Source organism: Mastigoproctus giganteus, chromosome 11 (assembly GCF_048544385.1).
Source record: "Mastigoproctus giganteus isolate SK-2022 chromosome 11, ASM4854438v1, whole genome shotgun sequence".
In the NCBI taxonomy this organism is placed as follows: Eukaryota; Metazoa; Arthropoda; class Arachnida; order Uropygi; family Thelyphonidae; genus Mastigoproctus; species Mastigoproctus giganteus.
The window spans coordinates 32677844-32701416 of record NC_143585.1 but is presented as its reverse complement, the minus strand read 5'-3'; the positions used below and the strand labels follow the sequence as shown (position 1 = coordinate 32701416).

The window sequence follows — 23573 nt, the reverse complement described above, 5'->3', positions numbered from 1 at the left end:
TAGAATATGAATGGCAAGAATTGTATAAGACTTATATTTGTTTGTTTCTTGTGTATTGTATACCGATATCCAAATTGTTCTTGGAATTTCTGTAAAGGTTTATATCCGGGAATGGGAATTCATTGTTCTGTACTTCCATTTTAAATTTTATTGTAGGATGAGAGGAATTGAGACTATTGAAAAAACAGTGTAATTCTTCAGTGCTATGGCTCTAGATAGCTTCAATGTCTCTCAACATAACTTCCCTAATACTTCAGTTTGATAGGATGTTTTTCTAACAAATTGTTCTCATGAATATTTCTGTAGGAAGCGGGAGAAAGGGCATTTCCCATACCTAAATCTGAAATTTGGGAATAGAATGAGTCATTGAATGAAAACTTTTCTCCTGCTGATAAAAAAAGAGGTCTAGCATTTCTGTAACTGATAGTAGTTTGTGCCTTCCTATAGGTGGATGTCAAGAGAGTGCTCTTGACATGCTTTTCCTTCTTCAAGTAGTATGATGGTGAACATGGAGGTGATGTCAAAAGACATTAAGATGTCTGTTTTGATCAATATGGATGTTTCCTCTTCTGGATATGAGATCCCGACTTTTTTTTTTTTTAAGGTGTGTGGGTTTTGGGGAATTGTTTGGGAAGGAAGCTTTACTATCCATTTAGAAATCTTCTGTCCGAATTGATAACTTCTGCTAATAGTAGGTCTGGCTGGAAACTTGGGTTTATGGACTTTTATGTTGCAAAGAGGTATGGAAGTTCCAAGTTGTTGGTATTCAGTTTCTTCTTTTCAGTTCTTCATCTTTGAACTTTTTGTCTAATAGGAATTTTAGTTTGTTTTACTCTTCTTTCAGTCCAGCTGAGAAGGTTGAATTGTGTTGTTAAGTGCTGGCACCTTGAAGCAGATTGTTGATTTTATATGTAATCTGATGAGATCATGGAACCAGAAGAAAAAGGATGTCAAAAGTGGGAGTGTTATAATTGGAGTTTGCTGCATCAACAAGTACCATTCTAAAAGTCATCTCACATTTCAGCACATCTCTCTCTCTGTGCTTTCTCTATTTGAGATGAAAAAATTAAATTAAAAACTTTCAAAGATTCACTGGTTACATGCCAGCTGCGGCCTTTCTAACAAAAAAGAAGAATAAAAATGGAGGCTCTACTATGTGAAAAGCTGGGGAATGTGGACTTGTGGCAGTGTAGATGAGTACCTCTCCTCTCATTGGGTGGCTGTCTTCTCTTACCAGCTGTTCACAAATTGGTCAGGAAGTAGGTGGATGAGTGTTTCCTGTGAGAGCATGCTGTTTGGCATGCTGTTTTCTGGACTGCTGTGAGATGTAAGGCTGTATTTTCTTTCATAGGTATCTGGCATGTATGACCTTTGGCAGATAACACATCTAGACATCCAGCTAACTTTGAGAGACCTAGTTGATAGTGTTGTTTGCTACCAAAAACAAGTTCGTAGTTGCAGATGATGGACTACCACCACTTTGCTTATTGGAGGCTTGAAGTGGTGAAACCCATGATTAGTTTCTTGAGCAGTTTCCGGCATCCGCCCCCCCCATACTTCTCCGTCAACCCATGCATGGTACTAAATACTATAGGTTTTGATACCTTTCATGTTTGGGGTTTTCATAAAAAAAAAAAAAAAAGATGTGATTGCTCTGTGTGAAGCTTCTTGATTCCCTGTAAGCCACTTGACCATGCACAGATAGAGTCAACTTAGAAAAGACATTTGTGTTTTTTTCTAAGAGTAGAGTCCCATGCCAAAATATCATCAGTAGGCCCCAGAAGAATATAAAGTTGGGAGGGGGAAGATGCAGAATCCTTTGGGCTTATGGAATTTTGGCATACATGCTTCTTGATTTATTTTCACTATCCATGCCATGGGATTTTTATGTAATTTTAGAAAGTAAACCAAAAAGTCAAATTTTGTATGAATAGCATTCAACAGGAATGCATTCCCCAGGCTTATACCAGTTATTTTCATAAATTTATAACACCACAATTTATTTTATATACATTTATGATATGTTATTATTATATCACAGATTGGATAATTACTGAAAGTTGGTTTACACATTTTGATTAAAGTGCTGTTAATTTTAACTCAATTTAAATTTGTTACTTTTAAATCAATTTAGGATCAGGAGCATTTGCAAGCTGAGAAGGATGACACATTCAGAATTTGTGCACAGATGGAAAAAGAAAATGATAGGTTAAGACAGCAGAGTTCAGATCTTTCACAGCAGGTAAATTTTTACATAGTTTTATTTTTGAGAAAGGAGAAATAATTGATGTAATATGGATCAGAATAACTTATTACTTCAGTAATGTGAACTTAATTATTACTCTATATATTGCAATCTATTATGCTGTATTATTATTACAATAAACCCCCACTATTCGTGGTATCTGTATTCGCAGTTGCGCATATTCGTGGTCGCTAATTTAATATAAAACGAAACCTAAAAAAATGTGAATTTAAAAGTGCCGTGAACATTTTCCACCATTAAAAATATGGGTGTGGCTAAAATCATCTTTCCCGGTCAAAACAGTGCTCAGTGGGTGGGGGGAAGAGTGGTGACACAATCAAGTGCGGATGTTTCCTGCTAATCCTTGTTCAGTATGTGTTGTGCACTTGTCATGAAAGGTTTCGTCATTTGCTTTTAATTGATATGCTTATGAAAGTGAAAAATCTACCATTTTGCAGTGTGTTGGTGTAAACAGACTTTTTCGAGTGTGTTTAATGGTTAAAAGAAAGTGACTTTATTGTGGACAAGTTCTTTTCTAACCCCTATGAAAATATGGCTACAAATAACAAGTGAATTGTGAAAAGATCAAAGAAGGTGATGACATTAGTGAGTAAAGTTGAGTTATTGGACAGAATTTCTAATGGTGAATGTGTCGCGTCAGTGCAAAACATTATAAAATCAATAAGTCAATGGTACGATCAATCAAGAAATTGGAAGAAAAATTCTGTCGTAGCGTCCGTGAAAAATCACTAATTGCTTCAAAAATTTTCTCTGTAACTCATGATGTTAAATTAGAAAAAACAGAAAAGGCTTTAAATCTGTGGATAGAAGACTGAACTCAAAATAAAATTCCGTTAAGTTCACTCATCATTCATGAAAAGATGAAACTGTTGATAGCACTGGCGGGATAAGTTTTTTAGCTAGCAAAGGCTGGTCTGAAAGGTTTAAAAATCATTATGGCCTTCATAATGTGAAACTTGTAGGTGAGTCAGCATCAGTGGATTTCGTGGCTGCAGAAAGCTTCCTGACTGAATTTAAAAAAAAATAATAATTATGGACAAAGGATATGTTCCTGAACAGGTGTTTATTGCAGACGAAACTGGGTTGTTTTGGAATAGAATGCCAGCCAGAACGTACTTAACACAAAATGAGAAATCTGCTTCTGGATTCAAAGCTTCCAAAGATAGGCTTACTCTTTTGTTTTGTGCAAACACTAATGGACACATGATCAAACCGATGCTCGTGTATAAATCACACAATCCACGTGCTTTGAAGGAAAAGAATAAAGATCATCCTCCAATTTATTAGAAATCCAATAAAAAAGCCTAAGTAGCAACTACACTTTTTAGAGAGTGGTTTAATGATAGCTTTGTGCGAGAGGTGGAAAGTTATTTAGCTTCAAAATCTTTTCCTTTCAAAGTTCTGCTTCTTATTGATAACATGCCAGAACATCCAAGCAGTCTAGAATTTGACCACTAAACATTGAAATTGTGTTTTTGCCACCCAACACCACATCGTTTTAACAACCGCTAGACCAAGGTGTGATTGTTGCATTTAAGTTCTACTATGTTAGGAAAATTTTTTCTTGCTTAATTGAAAAAATGGAAATGGAGTCAGACTTAACTGACTCCATTCAAATTTGGAAGTCAACTCCAAAGTCAAAGTTGGAAAAATTATAACATTGCAAATTGCCTGATCAACATCAAGGCTCAGGATGAGATAAGAGCATCTACAATTAGCACGTATTGGCGAAAATTGTGACCAGAAGTGGTTGTTACTAAAACAATCCTCAATGTCAATGAACTGGTTGCCCATATTGTAGCAGTTGCACAGGGAATAAAAGTGGGGAGCTTTGAAAACATTGATGCAACAGATATTCAGGATCTTATTGAGACTGATGCAGATGAACTTACAATAGAAGAGTTGGATGAATTAGTGACAAGGTCAAATGAGAACCAAAATGATCCCAAGGAGGAAGATCTCGATGTTGTTAGACCAGAATTAAATGAAAAATCATTAAAGGAAATCTTTAGCCTCTCCTTACAACTTTCAGAAAAGGTGGTGGAAATGGATCCTAATTTGGAAAAAAAAGCTTCAAGTTTAAACGAGACCTAGAACAATTACTCTTGCCTTACAGGGAAATCCAAAAGGAGCTCAATAAAAAAATGAACAAACTTCGATTAAGAGTTATTTTTTGCCCAGCAACCCATATTCTTAATATTTTTGAAAGATCTGTTTGAAATTTTTAATAAATGTTACATTTAATATTAAATTGCTTCTTATTTTCATTTCAATACCTTATGCTTGTATTTCACCATGTACTGTATGTTTGTCTGTGTACATAGTATGACTATGTACACAGACAAAGTCATAACTAGTCTAAAAATTTTAGACTAGTTTTTCTTATATATATATATCATATTTGGAACTGATCCCTTTTATTACTGTGGGTGGCATAACTCAGTATTCGCGCCATTTCTCAGGAACTCCAGCAAATAGTGGGGATTTACTGTATTATTATTATTTCTTCCTGATTAGGGAGTTCCACCCCCACAACGAGTATTGCTACAAAGTACACAAGGTGGTTGTTATTATTATAATTTTTTTTCTCCTTGATTGAGGTGGTTCCACCCCATGACGGGTATTGCTACTAAGTACCCAGGGTGGTTGTTATGACTGGTGGTATGGTTGGTCGAGGAACTCTCTGACTCCTACAGGTATTCAGGATTGTGACTTTCTGACGTTCCTTGTAGGTGTTCTCTTGGGAGATTTGTTGCTGCTAGGTTGTTAGGTAGGGTCTTTGGCACCATACCGGTGGTTGACACGACGATTGGGATGGTTGTTATTTGTTGTATATGCCACACACACACACACACGCTGTCTCCATAGCCAGGTGGGCAGGAGCAGCAGTGCGTAGCACATGCTTCTTGATTAGATCAGGATTTGAGCCCGTGAGCCACCAAATACGGAGGATGCGGAAAGGTCAGGGAATGACCACTGCATATCCCCGGAGCAATATGGCCTTAGTTGCTAATGCTCCTAAAAACCAAATAACAACAACAACAGTATATGCCACATCTCTTTGATCTCCAGTCTTAAGATTCGTGTATTTCCTGATTTTTTCCTCATGGGTTTTCTTTAGGTACAGCTATGTCAATCAGATAGGTAGCCATTTCCTTCTTATTGACGAGGGTTCTGTCCGGTCTGTTGTGTGGGACTGTCTTGTCTGTTATTATGGCGCGGTCTCAGTACAGCGTGTAGGTTTGGGTTTCTAGTACTGCCTGGGGTTCGTACTTGTAATATGGTACACTTTCTTTGATCAACTGGTATTGTCTTTCTAGCTTCTGATGTATTATCCTGGCTACTCTGTCTGGGTGATCACCTTGCATCCTGCGGTGATATGTTGGATCATTTCTGAGGCCAGGTGTCATTAACATGTGTCACTCTGGGCTCCTTGGAAATGTATTTTCTATAGTTTCTGGTGTTGATTACCTGGTCTTGGATGGTGAGCATCGATCCTTCGGTCTCGCGGAAGAGCATCCCACTCGTGAGTCATGCATTGGAAGCCATTTTATCTGTGTGGTCTTGTTGGAGGTCATTGTAGTGTCTTATTTGCCCATCTTTCTAGCTTCGTTTGTGCTGTCTGGGTGGGAGGGGACTCCTCGCTTAGGTTGAGTGGGGTATGCCACTTGTCAATCTTCCTTATGGCTTGGTAGAGTGGTGCTGTGTTTTTCTGGATTAGCTATCGCTGTTTTCTGCTGCTCGATCAGGTCTATCAGGCCCTTCCTTCTTCTTCCCGAGCTATTGTTAGTCTCTCCATGGCTGGCTTTGGGTGGTGTTGGCAGCTCTTGGTTATCATTTTCCTTGTCTTTTTCATGATATCCTCCAGCTCGGTGTTAGTCCAATCTATGATCCTGAAGAGTTTGTTAGCAATGGAACTGCATAGGTGTTTATGCCTTTAACTGTGTTCCCTCTGTTCAGCTTTGCTTTCAGCAGGCTTCTGAGTCTCTGGTACTATTTTTCAGTCAGGCAGGCCTTGATTTCCTTGTGCTGGCATTGCGAAGCCTGAATCATTCCCAGGTACTTGTAAATCTCTCCCTTTGTCATGGCTTCAATCTCTTTACCAGTCTGCATTTCATAGTTTCAGCAAACTAATTTCCCCTGATGCAATCTGTGGATCTTATATTTGTCTGGACCAAATTCCATCCTGATAACATTGCTGAACTCTTTGGTGATCTGGAGTGGTTGCCGAACTTGCTTCTTGGTTGCCGCATAAAGCTTGATATCATGCATGTGGGTGAGGGTGTACAGGTTTTTTCTCCTTTCTTTGAGGTTATATCCATACTTGCTACTGTTGAGCCTTGTGGATAGTGGGTTGAGTGCTAGACAGAACCACAGTGGGCTCAGAGCATCTCCTTGAAAGATTCCTCACCTGATGGTGATCAGTCTGGTTATGACATTCTCAACCTTAATGGTGGTACTCCATTTCACCATCATTGCTTCTAGAAAGTTTGTCACTGTTGAATTGACTTTGTAAAACTTCAGTGTCTCCTATGAGGCACAGAGTCGAAGGCCTTGCAGATAATTGATGTAGGCTGTGTACAGGTTGCGCCGCTTCTTGTAGGCTTGCTCTGTAATTGCAGCATCTCTGGTTAATTACTCCTTGCATCCGTTGCTCATCCGCTTGCATCCTTTCAACTGTCGGCCATTATATTCTGGCTCTCCAAGTGGTCTGATATCTTCTTAGTTATGCAGCTGGTCAGGATCTTGTACATCATTGGAAGAGAGGTGATTGGTCTGTACTTCCTGTATCTTGGTTTTAGGCTTCAGATATGTGATTCCTTGAGTGAGAAACTTTGGGATTGTCCCTGGATGCCTTATTATTCGAGTAGACTGCTCTGCTAGGTTCATGTGTGTGTAGGTGAGCTTCTTGTGCCAATAGTTGTAGACGCTATCTATTACTGGGGTTTGCATGTCGTGGGAGTTCCAGATTGACTGTTTTACTTCTTCCCAAATCTCCCACTCTCTCATCTCTTGTACATCCTTTGTTTTCTTCCATTCTAGTTCTATCTGGGGTCGGGGTTCGAGCCCGTGACCACCAAATACGGAGGATGCAGAAAGGTCAGGAATGACCACCGCATGTCCCCGGAGCAATATGGCCTTAGTTGCTAATGCTCCTAAAAACCAAAATAACAAACAAACAACTATCCATGGGTGCACGGCTGTTATGTCTCACTTCACTGCTCCATATGTTTCCCCAGAACTCCTCAATGGTCTTCTGCTCGGGTGGTCTGCTTTCATCTTTCCCGCCTTCTCCAAGACTCCTGTAGAAGGCCCTTTGGTCCTCATTGAATATTCGGTTGTTTATTTTCCTCTGGGAAATCTCTCTGTATCGGCGTAATCTCTTGATGAGTGCGAGGAGGTTCTGCTTCACTGCGTCCAAATAATCCCTTATTCTCTGATTTTTGATCTTGTGTTTGCTGTGGACGCTGTCTCTCTTGAGGATGCTCATCATTTTTCCAATCAATTTCTTACTCCTATTACCTTGCTGGTAATGGGTCATTTGGCCTATCTTGACTCTTAATTCTTCTGTCTTCTGCTGAAGCCTTCTATCCCATGCTTGCAGTTCCTTCTTTTTCTTTGTTTGGTTCTTCTGCTGCTAGGCTCTCGTTTCTCTTCCATTAATCCTAGGGGCTGCTATGGCCGCACAGTATATGGCTATGTGGATGGCCTCAGTATTGCACCATTGTTGTCCAGGTAACATGGTATTATTTGCCAATTTGATAGTGGAGTAACATTTCTTCGTTATCATTGAATATGCATATGTGTCTATTGTCTTCACCATGTTTATCTGTACATCCACCTGCAAATAACAACACTACTCCCAGTGGATGAATTTTCATGAAATTTGATATTTGGGCCTTTTAAAAATATTTGTCAGACCATTCCAAATTTCATTCACATGGAACAAATAGAAATCTGGCAATTATTATTTCTTTTTTTCATACAGTTTTTATGGAAAAAATCCTACAACGGCTAAATCCTAAATCATTTTAAAAATATTTGTCAGACCATTCCAAATTTCATTCACATGGAACAAATAGAAATCTGGCAATTATTATTTATTTTTTCCATACAGATTTTATGGAAAAAAATCCTACAATGGCCATAAGTTGATCTGTAATAGTACAACAGAAAAGGTTACATTGGCAAAAGCTGAGTATGAGAAAGCACTGGCTAATAGAACAAAGAATTGGGACAAGAAGTTTTTTGTGTATTTGAATAAAAAGAAGAAAACAAATTAGGTCAGACACTCGTGTAATGCGAGTAGGAAGGTCTTAGGTAACCCAGCTAATGTTGTTGATGAATTGAATAGGTACTTTGCATTGATATTTACTGACAAAAGACACTTCACGGTGAGGAGAAGCTGTGTGGGTGAAGCTGAGCCATATGAAATTAGCGATTCTGAAATTGTAGATGATTCTTTATTAGAAAAAGGTTTGGAGGCTAAAGGAAAATAAGGCTCATGGAGTTGATGGTGTATACCCATTAATTTGTGACCACTCGGCTACAGAGGCCACCGAGTGGTCAGGAGCAAGAGTGCAGTAGCACACGCTCTTTGAGTAGACCAGGGTTCAAGCCCCAGGCTGCTAAATACGGTTGATCTGCCAACCCGCACTGGACCAGTGTGGCAGATTATGGTCCATTTCCCTCAAAATGAATTGTTAAGGAAGCTTCCATCCTGCAGTGGATTGATAATGGCTGCAGTTTACCTGTTTTATTCTCCCCCCCATTAATTTTGGTGTTGGTAGCCAAAGAGTAGATTGAACCATTGAAGTTAATTATGAGGGTGTCATTGGACTTTGGTGGCAATTCCTTTTGATTGCAGAAGTGCCAGCACCTCCTTAGCCAGGTGAGAAGGAGCAGCAGTGCGTAGCACACGCTTCTTGGGGTTCGAGCCCGTCACCACCAAATATGGAGAATGCGGAAAGGTCAGGGAATGACCTTTCCGCATATTCCTGGAGCAATATGGCCTTAGTTGCTAATGCTCCTAAAAACTAAATAACAACAACATAACAGTAGAAGTGCCAAAGTATCACCAGTACCTAAAGGTGGTTCTAAAAGCGAAGTAGGTAACTATAAACCAGTTAGTCCTTCACTGGTAGGGAAAATCTTGGAGGCAATGATTCAGAGTGCAATGCAGCAACATTTAGATAGAAATGAAGCATACATTCTGGATTTGTTAAGGAAAAAATCATAATTAACTAACTTGGTTAACTATTTTGACACTGTTACTCATGAGTGGGCGCCTCCGTAGCCAGGTGGGAAGGAGCAGTAGTTCGTAGCACACGCTTCTTGATTAGACCGGGGTTCGAGCCCGTCACCACCAAATACGGAGGATACGGAAAGGTCAGGGAATGACCACCGCATATCCCGGAGCAATATGGCCTTAGTTGCTAATGCTCCTAAAAACCAAACAACAAACAAACAAACCGTTACTCATGAGCTGGATGTAGAGATTAATTTCAAATAGATTATTTGGATTTTAGCAAGGCATTTAACTTAATCCCTCATTAGAGGCTACTGTATAAGCTGGAACATGTTGGGATAATGGGCAAGATCAGTGTGGCTGCAGGAAAGGAGGCAGAAAGTTGATTAATATTTATAGATTCTTCAGATTAGTGTACTGTCAAAAAAAAAAAAACTGTGCAAATATATTAATTACTAGTTAATAGTGTTACATATCACTATTTTTTAAATACAGTGATACTTAACATACAGTGGCAGACAAAAAAAAAACTGCATCACCTCGAAAAAGTAACATTTTTAGTGAAATGTATAAAATATTGGTTTATTACAGTCATTTTGTTTGTGGAAAAGCAAAGGTATTGCATCAGCCGTTTCTATAAATATGGCATTGGAAGGGTGTACACACACATTTGTGTCCTGTTTGCAGAAGTGCAAGCATGACTCCATATGTTCAGTTGACACCAAGAAAAAAAAGTGTAGCTGTTGCTCTGTCCCAGGAAGGGTTTTTTTTTACATGTGCAATCACTGATAAAATAGTCTGCCATCAGTCAACAGTATTCTGGGTGCTGAAATTAAAGTGTAAAACTGGTGATGTGAAGAGAAGGCCTGGACCAGGCTGTAAGAAAATGGCTACACCTTCCCAAGATCAATATTTGAAATGGCTATGCTTTCTTGGGTGCATGTGTGTACTTGTTGCATGCAGTGACACAATAAGTGCAGTGATGCAACAAGTTGCAGAGTCACAAGTACAATTGAGCAATGATATGCTACGTTATACTGTTATAATGATTAATACGCCACTGACTGTGCCAAAATGTACAGCCCAGCATTTGAAGGAATATTGTGAAAGAAAGAAGGGGAAGTTGGAGAGAAATGTGAATCCAGATGAAATTGAACAACAGTGTTTCACTGTGCCTGGAACTTCTGAAACTGCCCATGAGAAAACTCAAGCTCAAAAGATGAAGGAATATCGTGAAAGAAAGAAAAGGAACTAAACATGGCAATGAAAATTATCAAATGCATACCACAGAAAATTTGCAAATTGAATTTAAATAAGTAAGAATAACAGCTAACATTATTCGTTCTACATTGGAATTGAAAGAATTTATAAACAAGTCATTAGAGTTCAACTTGGCATTTCTAAAATCAGTTCCCAATTCAGCATATTACTGGAGTCAATGTAAACGAGATGTGTTTGCCATGATTCGTCAGTTAGGAAAACCTACAATGTTCTTGACATTGAGTGCATGTGAACATGGTCCTTATTACTATGTATGTTATACAAATTCAGATATAAGCGAGAAATTACAACTAATGAAGTTATGGATCTACCTTACAAGCTACGTTAATAAATGAAGGCCCTGTAACGTGTGCCATATACTTTAATAAAATTGTTGAGAGTATACTCAAAATTTTAAAATCGAAAACCTATAGTCCTTTTGGGAAATGTTATTTTGTGAATTTCTTTAAACACATTGTATTTCAACATCGAGTAAGTCCACATGCACAAATATTATTATGGATGAACAATGCACCCTCTGCACCGTTAGAAGAAAAAGGTGGGATGGAAGAAGCAATCCAAATGATAGATGCATTATGTTCTATAGAGAAAACTTCAAATTATTCAAATTTACAGCAACATAAACATACTTTTACCTGTTATAAAAATAATAATGCAAACAGATGCGAATGTTGATTTGAAACACCTTTTTGGCCGATGTCACAAACTCGTATATTGATACCGATGGCCACAGATGACAATTGAAGATCAGCTTATCGTAAAACACACGGCTCATTAGAATTAGTTAATCATGTTAATTTTGAAAAATTACTAAAATCAATGCCAATCAGAAGAAGAATATCTAAATATTTTGAGGGCTGTATCAAACGACCACGTGTATTTCTTAAGCACAAGATAGAAGAGAAATTTAAGAATAATTACAATCCTTGGATTTTAGGAGTGCTCAAGTCTATGAATTTTCAATTTATCATAGAAGAATATTCATGTGCAGCATACAATGTATATAGTTGAATAGTGAATAAAACCAACAGAGGAATAAGCAACCTACAATGGAAAATTATAGAGCTCCAAGAAGAATATCCTTATATGGATATAAATGATTTAACACAAGCATTAAGTGTAGATGTATTGAATTCTATGGAGATGAGTTCACAAGAGGCAGCTTGGTATTTATTACAATACCCGATGTCCGTGTCTTCAAGAGCGATTGAAAAATACGTGCCAACAGTATGGCCACACGAGCGTCAGAAATTACTTAAATCAGCAACTGAATTGGACGAACAACAAGTTATAGTGAGTCTTTGGATGTATGAAAAGATAGTATTTTTGATAAATATGAAAAACGGGACGAAACATTAAAAGATATAACTCTTGCACAATTTATTGCTCATTATTGAAAAGGAAATGGGGGATGGGTGAAAAGACAATTTCCTAAAATAATCCGGTATCAGAATTATAATACGTCTTCATGAACATATACGTGAAATGGTAACTTTACACATACCATTTATCAATGAGGAGAATGAAAATTTGAATGAAAATAAATAATTTGAACTTTATGAAACCAACAAAGAGATAATTACCTCGAGAAGAAAAGAGTTTGAATCTGATATTGATATTGAAAAGACACTAGCAATTTGTAGGCAACTTAGTATCAAACTTGATGAGAATGATGAAAATAGGTTACTACTTAATATACGTAAAGCCGTTGTTTCATTTGCAGCCATTGTTATAGTATAGTGTGCAGCCATCATCTGGCAGCCAATGTTATAGTATACAGTGAGTGGTAGGTAATTGTGGTACAACGAACAACTGTACAGAGAAATAGAGTGGGCCAGTAAATCAGATTGTCTAATAAAACTTCCCAGATATTGACTGGAATTTGGGGGTTGGTAATTGCACACCAGCAAGACTTTTGTGGATTTACTGGATGATTGTTTTTCTACAGCAACATGTTAGAGAGGCAACCAGAGAGACTAATACTCTTGATCTAGTTATTAGCAGTGATTATTCATGCATTACGAATTTGCAGATAAAGGAACCATTAAGTGGTAGTGATCACGGTGTACTGATGTGGGATGAAGGGAAGGGTTTTTACTTTTGTAGAGGTGACTACAGCGGTTTCAGGCAGTTTAAATTCTGTACAGTGGGACCAACTGATGATGTTACCAACAGCAAATTCTAAATGGGAAGCATTCAAGGAAGTAATTGTGGAAGCTACTAGACATTTCATACCGATTAAGAAATACTGTTCAAGGTTTAGACCTAACGGATATCGGATGAACTAATGAGACTCATGGCAGAGAAGAAAAATGCATTGGATGCATATAAATTATTAGGTGACACAGAAGCCTATGGTAGATATAAGTTAGCAGATGATACAAAAGTTGGCAGGGTTCTTAATGACAGTAATGGCAATGTGCTACTGCAACAGAATCTAGAAAGGTTTGGCAGATGGGCTGAGAAGTGGCAACTGAAGTTTAACATTGACAAATGCAAAGTACTGCATATGGGTAGAAGTAACCCCAGAGTTGCGTACCAGCTCTGTGGTACTACATTTAGGGTGGTAGAAAATGAAAAAGACCTGGGAGTAATTGTTCAGTGAGATATGAAGTTTTCTGAGCAGTGAAGACAGGCTTCCAGAGTAGGTCATGGGGTATTGTTAGTGATATACAGGAATATTGCTAGTAGGCAAAAGGTGATTATTCTTTGTATAAGGCAGTGGTCAGGCCATGCCTTGAGTACTGCATACAGATCTGGAGGCCTCATTTTAGGAAGGGTGTAGAGTTGTTTGAGCGAGTACAGAGAAGGGCAACGAGATTGGCGAGGGAAATGAAGGATGGTCTTATCAAGAAAGGCTTAAGTTCTGCAAATTGCAACATCTGGAGACTAGGCACCTGCAAGGTGATCTGATTGAGGTAAGGCTGTGAATGGGTTGAGCAGACTCAATTGCGATGGGATTCTTCCTGTTTCTCAGATTTCTAACCTGAGGGGGCATAAATTCAAATTCAGGAAACACAGTTGTAGAACAGGTATGTGGAAATAAATATTCTATGTAGTTATAATCTTAGTAATTAATTGAAAAAAATAGATAAGTATTTTTTATTTTTTTTTCCACTTTTGGTGATTGTAGAAAAAGAAACAAAAATATTCATTTTAATTGCAGGAAAAAAAATAAAATAAAATAAATAAAGGATCCAGGCCTGAAGTGTAACGCACTGATTTTTTTTTTTTTTTTTTTTTTTATGTGAACCCCAAGCACGAGAGGTATTAGAACCTATAATACTTAAGTACCGTGCTTGGGTTGGAGGATGAGAAGACGAAAGAAGATATTTGTTGACATTGGACTTGAACTTCTATAGATTGTAATTTTCAGGAAATACGTATGAAGGAAGGTTGTTCCAGAAAACGGCAGTTGAATGAATAAACGAGCAAGATGAAAAGTTGGTTCTGTGGGTTTGAAGTTGGACAGTAAATGGATGTTGGCTGGTGGTGGCACGTGTTGGGAATGTTTTGAAAGAGAGAGCGGGAATTATAGAAGCCAATTCAGAAGAACAGTGCCCATGGAAGTATTTGTAGAAGAGGCATGAAGCAGAAACAGTGCATTTATGAGAAAGCGAGTGGAGAGACTCTGTTAGAGATGAATCATTAATTAACCTAACTGCCCTCTTCTGAATGGAATCTAGAAGCCTGAGAGAGGTTTTTGGGGCACCACCCCAGATGATGGAACAATATTCCATGGCCGGGCGGATTTGCGATTTATACAGAGTGAGCAGCTGTTTGGAAGAAAAGTAACGCCGAGAGCGAAAGAGAAAACCAAGTTTTTTAGATGCAGAGGAAGCAATATTTGTAATGTGCTTGTGCCAAGAGCGATTATAATCCAGGGTAATCCCCAAAAGAGATATATCATTTTGCCTAGAAATCTTAGTGTCACTAAAGATAAGCATAGGAGCAGAAGAATCCTTTTTGCGAGATATAAGACAAGACTGAGTTTTAGAAGGCTTAAAATCAACTAAGTTGTCTTTGCCCCACTGCAGAAATACCTGAAGATCGGCATTTAAGGAATTGGTAGCAGATTTTCGAGAAGTTGAAGCTGATTTAGCAGGACAAGTTTTCCAAAAATAAAAAGTGGAATGCAATGTGCTATCATCAGCAAAACTATGGATAGGATTTCCAGTCAATGGAAGAAGGTCATTAATATACAAGAGGAAAAGAGTGGGGGGAAAGAACTGAACTTTGGGGGACACTGTCATTAGTGGAGAAGTTAGAAGACAGAGAGCCATCTACCATCACCCTCAGTGAGCGCTCAGAGAGAAAACTGGATAACCAATTACTAAAAACTGTTGGCAAACCATAAGATGGAAGCTTGTTTAGAAGACCTTTATGCCAAACACGATCAAAAGCCTTTGAGATGTCAAGAGCAACTACTTGTGTTTTCACCGAACCTTTCCATTGAATTGGTCCATAAATGGGTAGCATAAGCCAGAATATCACCAGTGGATCGACACTGACGGAATCCATACTGGTGATCTTTGATCAGACGGAAGGTTTCTAGGTAGTTTAAGAGTTGGCGGTTAATTGATTTCTCCATTACTTTAGAAAGAGTAGAAGTAATTGCAATGGGACGATAATTGGATGGGAGGGATTTGTCACCCTTTTTAGGGACTGGCTGGATATCAGCAAATTTCCAAGCAGAAGGAAAAACACCTTTGGAATAAGAGAGTGAAAAAAAGGCGGCAAAGAATAGGAGTAAGTTCAGGAGCACAGGTTTTGAGAACAAGTGGAGAAATACCATCAGGACCTGGAGCTTTCTTAGCATCAAGATACATCAAAATCCTTCTGATATCCTTTTGACGGAAGACCACAGGAGGCATTGAATGGAGCTTGTTGGGAATGGTGGGAGGTGTTTTACCAAGATCATCAATACATGAGCTGGAAGAAAAATGGGATGCTAGCAGGTCAGCTTTATCCTTGGCTGAAGTGACAATAGAACCATCTGGTTTGGACAGAGGTGGGAGTAGAGATGGACAAAAGTTGCGGCCAATAGCTTTGGCAAAGACCAGAATGCTCAGCTACCTTTAGGGCAAGAAGCAAGTTTCTACTCTTAGCCTGTTCAAACTCTAGTTTGGACTGATTAATAACTGCTTTACAATTGTTGCGAGCTTTGGTGTAGGCAGAAAATGAAACTGAAGAATTATAAACAAGCCAGTTACGATATGCAACATTCTTCTCTTGAACAGCCTTAGCACATTTATTGGAAAACAAAGGTTTAGATAAAGGACGAGATTTTAAAGTGGAGTGTGGGATAAAGGATTCCATTCCTGCAAGAATAATTTCACTGACACGATCTGAGCAAACGTTGACATCAGAAGTTTTCCGACCACGGAAAAGAAGAAAAGAAGTCTCGCAGGTCATCCCATTTTGCATTCTTGTAATGCCAAACAACACGAGATTGGGAATAGCCATGAGATAAAGTTCCATTGGAGGAGAGACAATCACCAAGTTGTGATCTGAAGTGCCTAAAGGACCTCTCACTTCGACCGTGTACTTAGAAGGGATGTTTGTGAGAAAATGATCAAGCGTATTGGCTGTATAATTAGGATTGTCTGGTATTCTTATAGGTAAATGAACAATCTGTGCAAAGTCATTAGTAATTGCAAAAGCTTCAGCATCTAGAACTGCTGGGTCGGTGTGACTAGAAAACAGAGTTGTGAACATTAAAATCACCAAGAAAAATTACCTCACTGTTAGGAAAGTTGAACTGGAGAAAGTCAAGTTGCAAAGAGAGGAAGTCAAAGAGCTCCAAGTGATTAGTGGAATTGGGAGAACGATAGAGACAACAGATGAATTTGATGCAATGAGGTAGAGAGATTTTAAGCCAGAGAAGATCAAAGAGAGGGATTCCAATTTGCCAAGTCTCTGACAGGGAATATCCAAACGGACATATGCACAAGTACCACCTTTGAGGCGAAAGGAATCATACAGCGAATAATTTGGGCATCTGAGATGAGCAGTAGTTGAATCAACCGATAACTGAGATTCTGTCAGAAAAAGTACATGGGGTTTGGCAGACTGCAAGTGGAAATGGACATCGTTGAGATTAGAATTGAGACCATGTATATTTGTGAAATGAATTAGGAAGTGCTTGGGAGGTTTAGATCTTTTCGCAGATAAGCTTGCTCTATTAGTTTGACAATTCATGGTGTATTCAATAGTAAGAAAAAGTGGGTGGGACATGCTGTATGAAGTAATGAAATTTTTGGATATGGTGTACACATGGTAAGAATATACTCAGATCCTTGACATAACGTGGCCTCGACAATGCTCCCTGTATACACACTACTCGGACTCCCTCCAGTCACTATCTGGCAGAGTAGAGGTAGCAGGATTATACACCAGCTGATCCGGAAGCCTCCTAGAGAGTTATCGATAGGTTCGGTCCGGTGTACTAACTAGCGGCCGGCCTGTGAACACCGTTTTAGAGCTGTACCTTCGAAATGTAAGGAATATTGGATCTCGCCACAACGTTCATCATAACCTCAAAAGTCATCAATCATATTGCATGATGGAAGAGATAGGGAAGGGTTGACTGGAACTTAGCTCTAGAGACTAAACATGGGTTCCACCACTTCAAGCCTCCAATAAGCAAAGTGGTGGTATTTCACCGGTTGATGAGAGTCATCTACCACCTAGTACTGCCTGGTAACATAGAGGGGCGGCGTTCCTCCATGTGGTGTGGGCGCCCCTGCTTACGTTGGTTCACACCTGTGTAGTCACCCATCATGTACTTGTGCCTGGAGGTTATACCCAGGATTACTAACAGTCCCACCATCATGAAGGTGCAAGCAGAGGATTTGGCTGTCACAGACTGTCCGGACTTTGCCGAAATTGGGTCCACTTGGCTTGAGTGTCACCCGAATATCAGTTCCATCAGCGTTTTAGACTCCCAGGTAGCAAATACAGTTTGTCTGGCATATCTGAGAGAATGTCTGTGAAAACCTCAAGGACCTCAAGGATTACATTAACTAACTTGTTTTACTATAGTGTACTAATAGCTGCTAAGGTTAAAATTGGAATGTTTTAAAAATGTTTTACAAATTTCTTATATTTGTTAAAGAATTGGCTGTCAGGTTGCATGTATATATTGCAAAGTGGAAACATCTTGCTAAATGACATAATTAATGTGTTTTAGTAGGATGTCAAAGAAATATGATATAATTTTAGAAGCTGTATATGCAAGATTTTTTTGTGGTTTGAAATCTGAAAGAGGTAAATCACACTTTACCTAAATATACGTAAATCACATTTACATATTGTGTTCCATTTTAAGTGGTGAGAGAAGTAGTATAATCAGACATTTGCAAATAAATAGGTATAAGAAACAGTGTGCATTGCGTGTAGAAAGAAACGCAAAAATAGATGTAGAATTTCACAGTGATGTCATATACAAAGTGTCTCATAAATATTGGGACAAACGTTTAGGGGATGTAGGTAACATCTAAAGGAATGTGAATCCCACAGGAACATGAGATTGATGCATTTTATGATGTTACAACAGATGCTCGAAGGTTCACCACGAGACGCAATGCATGTTTGAGACCGATGCAGCATGGATTGGCGGACACGGTCGAACACACCTGTAGTTTCTTTGACAGTAGCAGCAGCGCAGACGAGTCTTGCCACGAGATCCATTTCCGTCTCCACAGGCGATTCATACAAGATAGATTTGAGGACCCCCCACAGAAAGAAATCAATGCTCGATAAATCAGGTGGGCGTGTCGGCCAGGCAACGGGTCCACCACGGCCAATCCATCGACGCCCAAAACGCTTATTCAAATGGTCACGAACACACCTTCCATAATGGGCAGGCGCCCCGTCATGTTGAAACTAAATGTTGCGTCTCACATTTGCTGGAACATCGTCATGTAACCCTTGTAGAACTTGTTCAAGAAAGATGTGATATTTAGCGGAGTTCATGCGGGATGGTAACAGGTATGGGCCGACTAAGCAGTCACCGACCATACCTGCCCACACATTTATTGCGAAGCAATGTTGTGCCACTTGGGGGTGCACACCGTGTAGGCCCTCTGCTAATCCATACATTAGGTGCATGTCTGCCAGCTCACAGTTCGTATATCGATGCATGCTCTTCTTGCGGTGACTACTGCTTGAATGAGTAAACCAGAAATTTTCCCTCTCGCGAACTGATGAACAGCACCGTGTACCGACTTACGGTGACGTTTCCGGTTATGAGTTCCTATGCGATTCACATTCCTTTAGATGTTACCTACCTCCCCTAAACGTTTGTACCAATATTTTTGAGACGCCCTGTATATATGGAATGTTTATTTGCATCTTTTGTCAATTCTCCTTTGAGTTGTGCTGAACATGCATATAGTTGCATTCAGAAATGTTTGCTGTGTGAGCTTTCAAGCTCACACAGGAAACATTTCTGAATGCAACTATATATACATGATAAGATTTCGATTTCTGTGATCATGACAACACACAGTCGAAAAGCATTGTCTGCTTCAGGAAGGAAAATCATTTTTCAAATTTGTTTAACTTCAGTTGATTTTTAATTAATTTTTTAAATTGTTTTTTGAATTTTAGTTAACTTTGAATTGTGTTCAATTGAATTTTTACCGTAATCATTTTGCGTTAATCTTATATTTGTTTTAATTACTGGAGAGTATCATATGGAAGTGTTCTACATATCATATTGAGATAAATTTCTCTTATCCTTCTGCAAATATTACTATTCAGAAAAATTGCTAAAAGGAAAGGTAGATTAAACAATTTCAACTGATGTATGCCACTGAAGTTAAAAATGTTTTGAAGCATATGTGCATACATTGGCTGTCATTGGTTAAATGTGTGACTAGACTGATAAAATTGTGGCAACTTTTGAGAAAGTTTATTTAAAGAAGAGAAGTCACGAGAAAAGCAATATTGGCACTTTTCAGAGTTACCACATTGCAAAGTACAACAAGCAATCACTAGTGAGTGCTATTGACTTGTGTTCAACTCCAGTTCATGATCCAAAAGTTTTGAAAGAAAGAAATTTATGAATTCAAGAAAGAGAACTTCTGGTGAAAGTAATCCTAAACATGCCAAGCGAGCTGATATTCTAGGCATGTTATCCTCACTCGTGCACATCTGTTCATGTTCCTAAACAAGTGAAGAAACAAAAGTAACTTTGTTAATCCTCTGGTGTTCCTACCAGAGGATTGACAAAAGCTTTAATAAAGTAGTTTATTTCTTTTAAATATTATGCCTGTATTTGAAAATTAAAACATAACTCTTCAATCTAGCATGCCTCACATTCAGTTGTTGGAGCCATTACTCCTAGATATGTTGGAGAATGTTATGTAGAAATTTATTATGCCAACAATTTTTTAAATTTATCACTTCCATTTTGTAAGTTGATTACAATAGCAGGCTAAATAAACAGGATGATTCTCACTTCACAGGCATTTCTATTGCCATGATTGTGGATCTAAAACAAGAGATATTCTGTTCTTTTGTTCAGTGAAGAAGTAATTTATTGCTGCATGTAACTACGTGATGCATACATTGCCATTGAAAAATGTTCTTATAAATTGTGAGGTACAAAAAATTTCATTAATTGTCATTAGATCATGTTCAGATTTGAAACTTTTTTTGTGGGAACTTTCCGGTACTTCTTGACACCATTAAAGATAGAAAAATTTATGAAGGAGTAATTGTTTTGTAGCATCAGTTTTGTCAGTTTCGATTTGAGAACTACCAGATGCTGTCATGAAAGAAGAAAGAATTGATGTACAGTGGCCCTTGGTCAGAAACTGACAAGCACACAAGGAAGCATGAAATATAACAGGTTATCCAAAGCCATTCTTTTCATTTTTGTAATTCCTTGTAGCAGTTCTGGGGGTCAAGAATAGAAAACCAGCTGGGGGGAATAAAACCTTTCCAGTGCAGTTTTGGAAATGGTCTTGATATTGAAGTCTGAACAGCAGTGCCATTTTTGTAAACAAAACTTTGACTGAACATTTCTGACGATGTTCATAGTTTGCAACAGTATCTTTCTCAAGGCAGCCATATCAGTTGATGTGTCAGACAATTCAAACAAATCCAAAGGGAGAAAAATTCTGAGATGTTTTGAAACTCTATTGTACTAGTAACCAGCCCTATAGTTTATTTTAATATAAAATGTATATTTTATCAGTGAAATTTAATTTCTAATGCAGCATGGACTTCTGAAAAATCCCCTTCCCCTTTTTTTCCTGAAAAATTCCATTTTTCTCCTGCTTACAATTTTTAGGAAGTCAAAACTTGGCAGCTATGCTTTCTCTTTTTTAATAGCTTATCACACTAACAAAATGTCACTAAAAATGAGATAACATAATTTCCATTTTTATAAATGACAGTGTTTGATTTATCTGTAATAAAATTTTAATGTATCTTGTTAGGTCTGTGTTCTTCTGAAAGAAGTAGAGGAAGCTCGTGGAGGATTTGTTAATGTTTCTGGCAGGGAGGGTGAACAAGAAGTTACATCAAGTGATGAGTCTACTGCAAGCGGTGTTATTTCAAGACATCTTGTGACATTTAGGTGAGAAATTGCTTACCTTTATTTTAGCAACATTTCTTTCTGTATAGAAAGTATAGTGATTTTGCCACGTATGGAGAGGTCTGGGATAAATTGCTGTCAAGAGCCGATGGAATTTCTAGTCTTCTTCTGCAATGGAGACTGTAGTTAGCCAATCTTAGGTAGAGGGAGTAGCCCCTTCCACATGATATTATTCCCGGCTTTCAGCTTGCACGATATGCAAATCATCCACTGAATCCTTTTTGAAGCATAATACTCAATAGCTCAATATTGTTTAAGTTGTTAATACATCTAAATTTCATCAGTAATTTGAAGTTTTATTATACATAGTGAATTTAAATTTTATAAATGAATTTCCTTATAATTAATAAGGGTAACCATAAAAGAAAAAAAAAGAAGGGTAAACTGCAGCCATTATCAACCCACTGCAGGATGGAAGCCTCTTCAACAATTCATGTTGAGGGAAATGGACCATAATCTGCCATGCTCGTCCAGTGCGGGTTGGCAGATCGACCTTATTTAGCAGTCAGGGGCTTGAACCGCGGTGTACTCAAGGAGTGTGTGCTACTGCAAGTCCCTTTCCTGACCACTCGGCTATGGAGGGTAACCACACTGAACTTCAATTATTAAGATTAGCTGAGAAATGAAAGTGATGGCTGGATTTTTTAAATATGGTTTTTCAAGAAGCCACCATCTGAGGAATTCTGATGGTAGTTTCATGGAGACACTTAATATAAAAAAAATTGGACATTGAGATTACTGTTGAATGCAATACTGAGAAGACTAGTTACACTTCAATGGAAATGAAGTAGAACTCAACCTTTCTGGAATATTGTGCTGTAAGGGATGGTTTTTATTGACCTGTACTAGGTGCATCACCCAATCCATGTAATTAAATCATTTCAGAGCAAATTCAAAGTAGGTTATTCAGTATATCCTGGTCATTTCAAAGTTTGAGGAACCAAAATATGGTTGTTTGGATTTAAATTTGGTTTGAAATTTTCAAACAAAATAAGTATATGTCACTATTAATCAACTGAAATGTTTAGTTAGATATACTATACTTGTATTATACTTTACAGAATTTTTGGTTCTTTGTCACTTAAAATGTTAATCTTTTAGTTTTGTTGTGCATTCGATGGCTAAATTAATTAGAATTTCAGGTAGAAAAATTTAATTTGTATGTAATAAAAAATAATTATTAAGTTTTGGCACCATAGGCATGCAGCTGGGATGTATATGAGCTGTACATAATAAGAATTCTATTTTGCTTTATAGTGTATAATTGTACATACCTTCTAAAGAGGGTGTTCTGTATTTTGGGATATTATGTGCTGTTTAATACTTATAACCCATGAAAAAATTTCTCTCTTCTAGCAACACTATCACTTATTTACTAATATTTGTAACTTAGCATGGATTGCTCTTGCAGATTACAGTTAAATTAGTATAGAATGCTTACATGAGCTGGTGACAAGTTTAATTTTACTTTAGAACAGTTATGATTGAAGTGTGTTGGTACAGCCAGAATAATGTATACATTTGTGAAATAATGATCACAATTGTGAAATTTTACTTTGGTTGTTTGGAATCAAATTGGTTTTTGTGTGCATGTAAATGAGTATCTATCTGCAGAAGAGATTAACCTTTGAAGCTGCTTGAAAGGAAAATATTACATGCAGCTATAAAGTAATATAATAAAAGCACAACAACAAAATAATACATGCAATAGTTGGGCATAGTATTACTGAAAATAAAAGGAAAACCTGAAGTGGCTTCCATAGTTAATCTTTTCCATAAACAGCAACTTCATTTACACACACACAAAAAAAAAAAAAAGGTTTAATTTGATGCAATCAAGACAAAATTTCAAGTGTAATGAAATCTACATTTTTCATGTTGTACCCTTTTAATATCTTTTTTCACTTGTAGTGTTCTACAATAATATCATACTAGATCACCATAGAATAGTAAGATATTCTGTGGTAAACACTCTGACCAGCTTATGTAGCTTTAATTTTCAAGGGCAGTTTGCACTAAATTACAGATTTTAGCGAACGACTGTTAGTAAATGGATTCTCTCTCTCCCTTCCCTTTAGCAGATATGTAGTTGCACATAATAAACAGCATAGTGCTTGTTTTAATGTACAGCTCCTATACTTCATGCTGTTATTATGGCAGTAAAAATG

General features: G+C 37.9%; 1 protein-coding gene across 2 annotated transcripts in view; it reads left to right on the top strand.

Moving 5' to 3' along the window:
- Positions 1 to 23573, top strand: part of Mgtor (nuclear basket protein megator) — a 676213-nt gene that overhangs the window by 112450 nt on the left and 540190 nt on the right. For both annotated transcript variants that reach the window (XM_090385135.1, XM_090385134.1), the window contains exons 11-12: positions 2135 to 2242; positions 21248 to 21387. In XM_090385135.1, coding sequence (XP_090241261.1) covers positions 2135 to 2242; positions 21248 to 21387 — 248 coding nt within the window. The remainder of the gene's footprint in view (positions 1 to 2134; positions 2243 to 21247; positions 21388 to 23573) is intronic.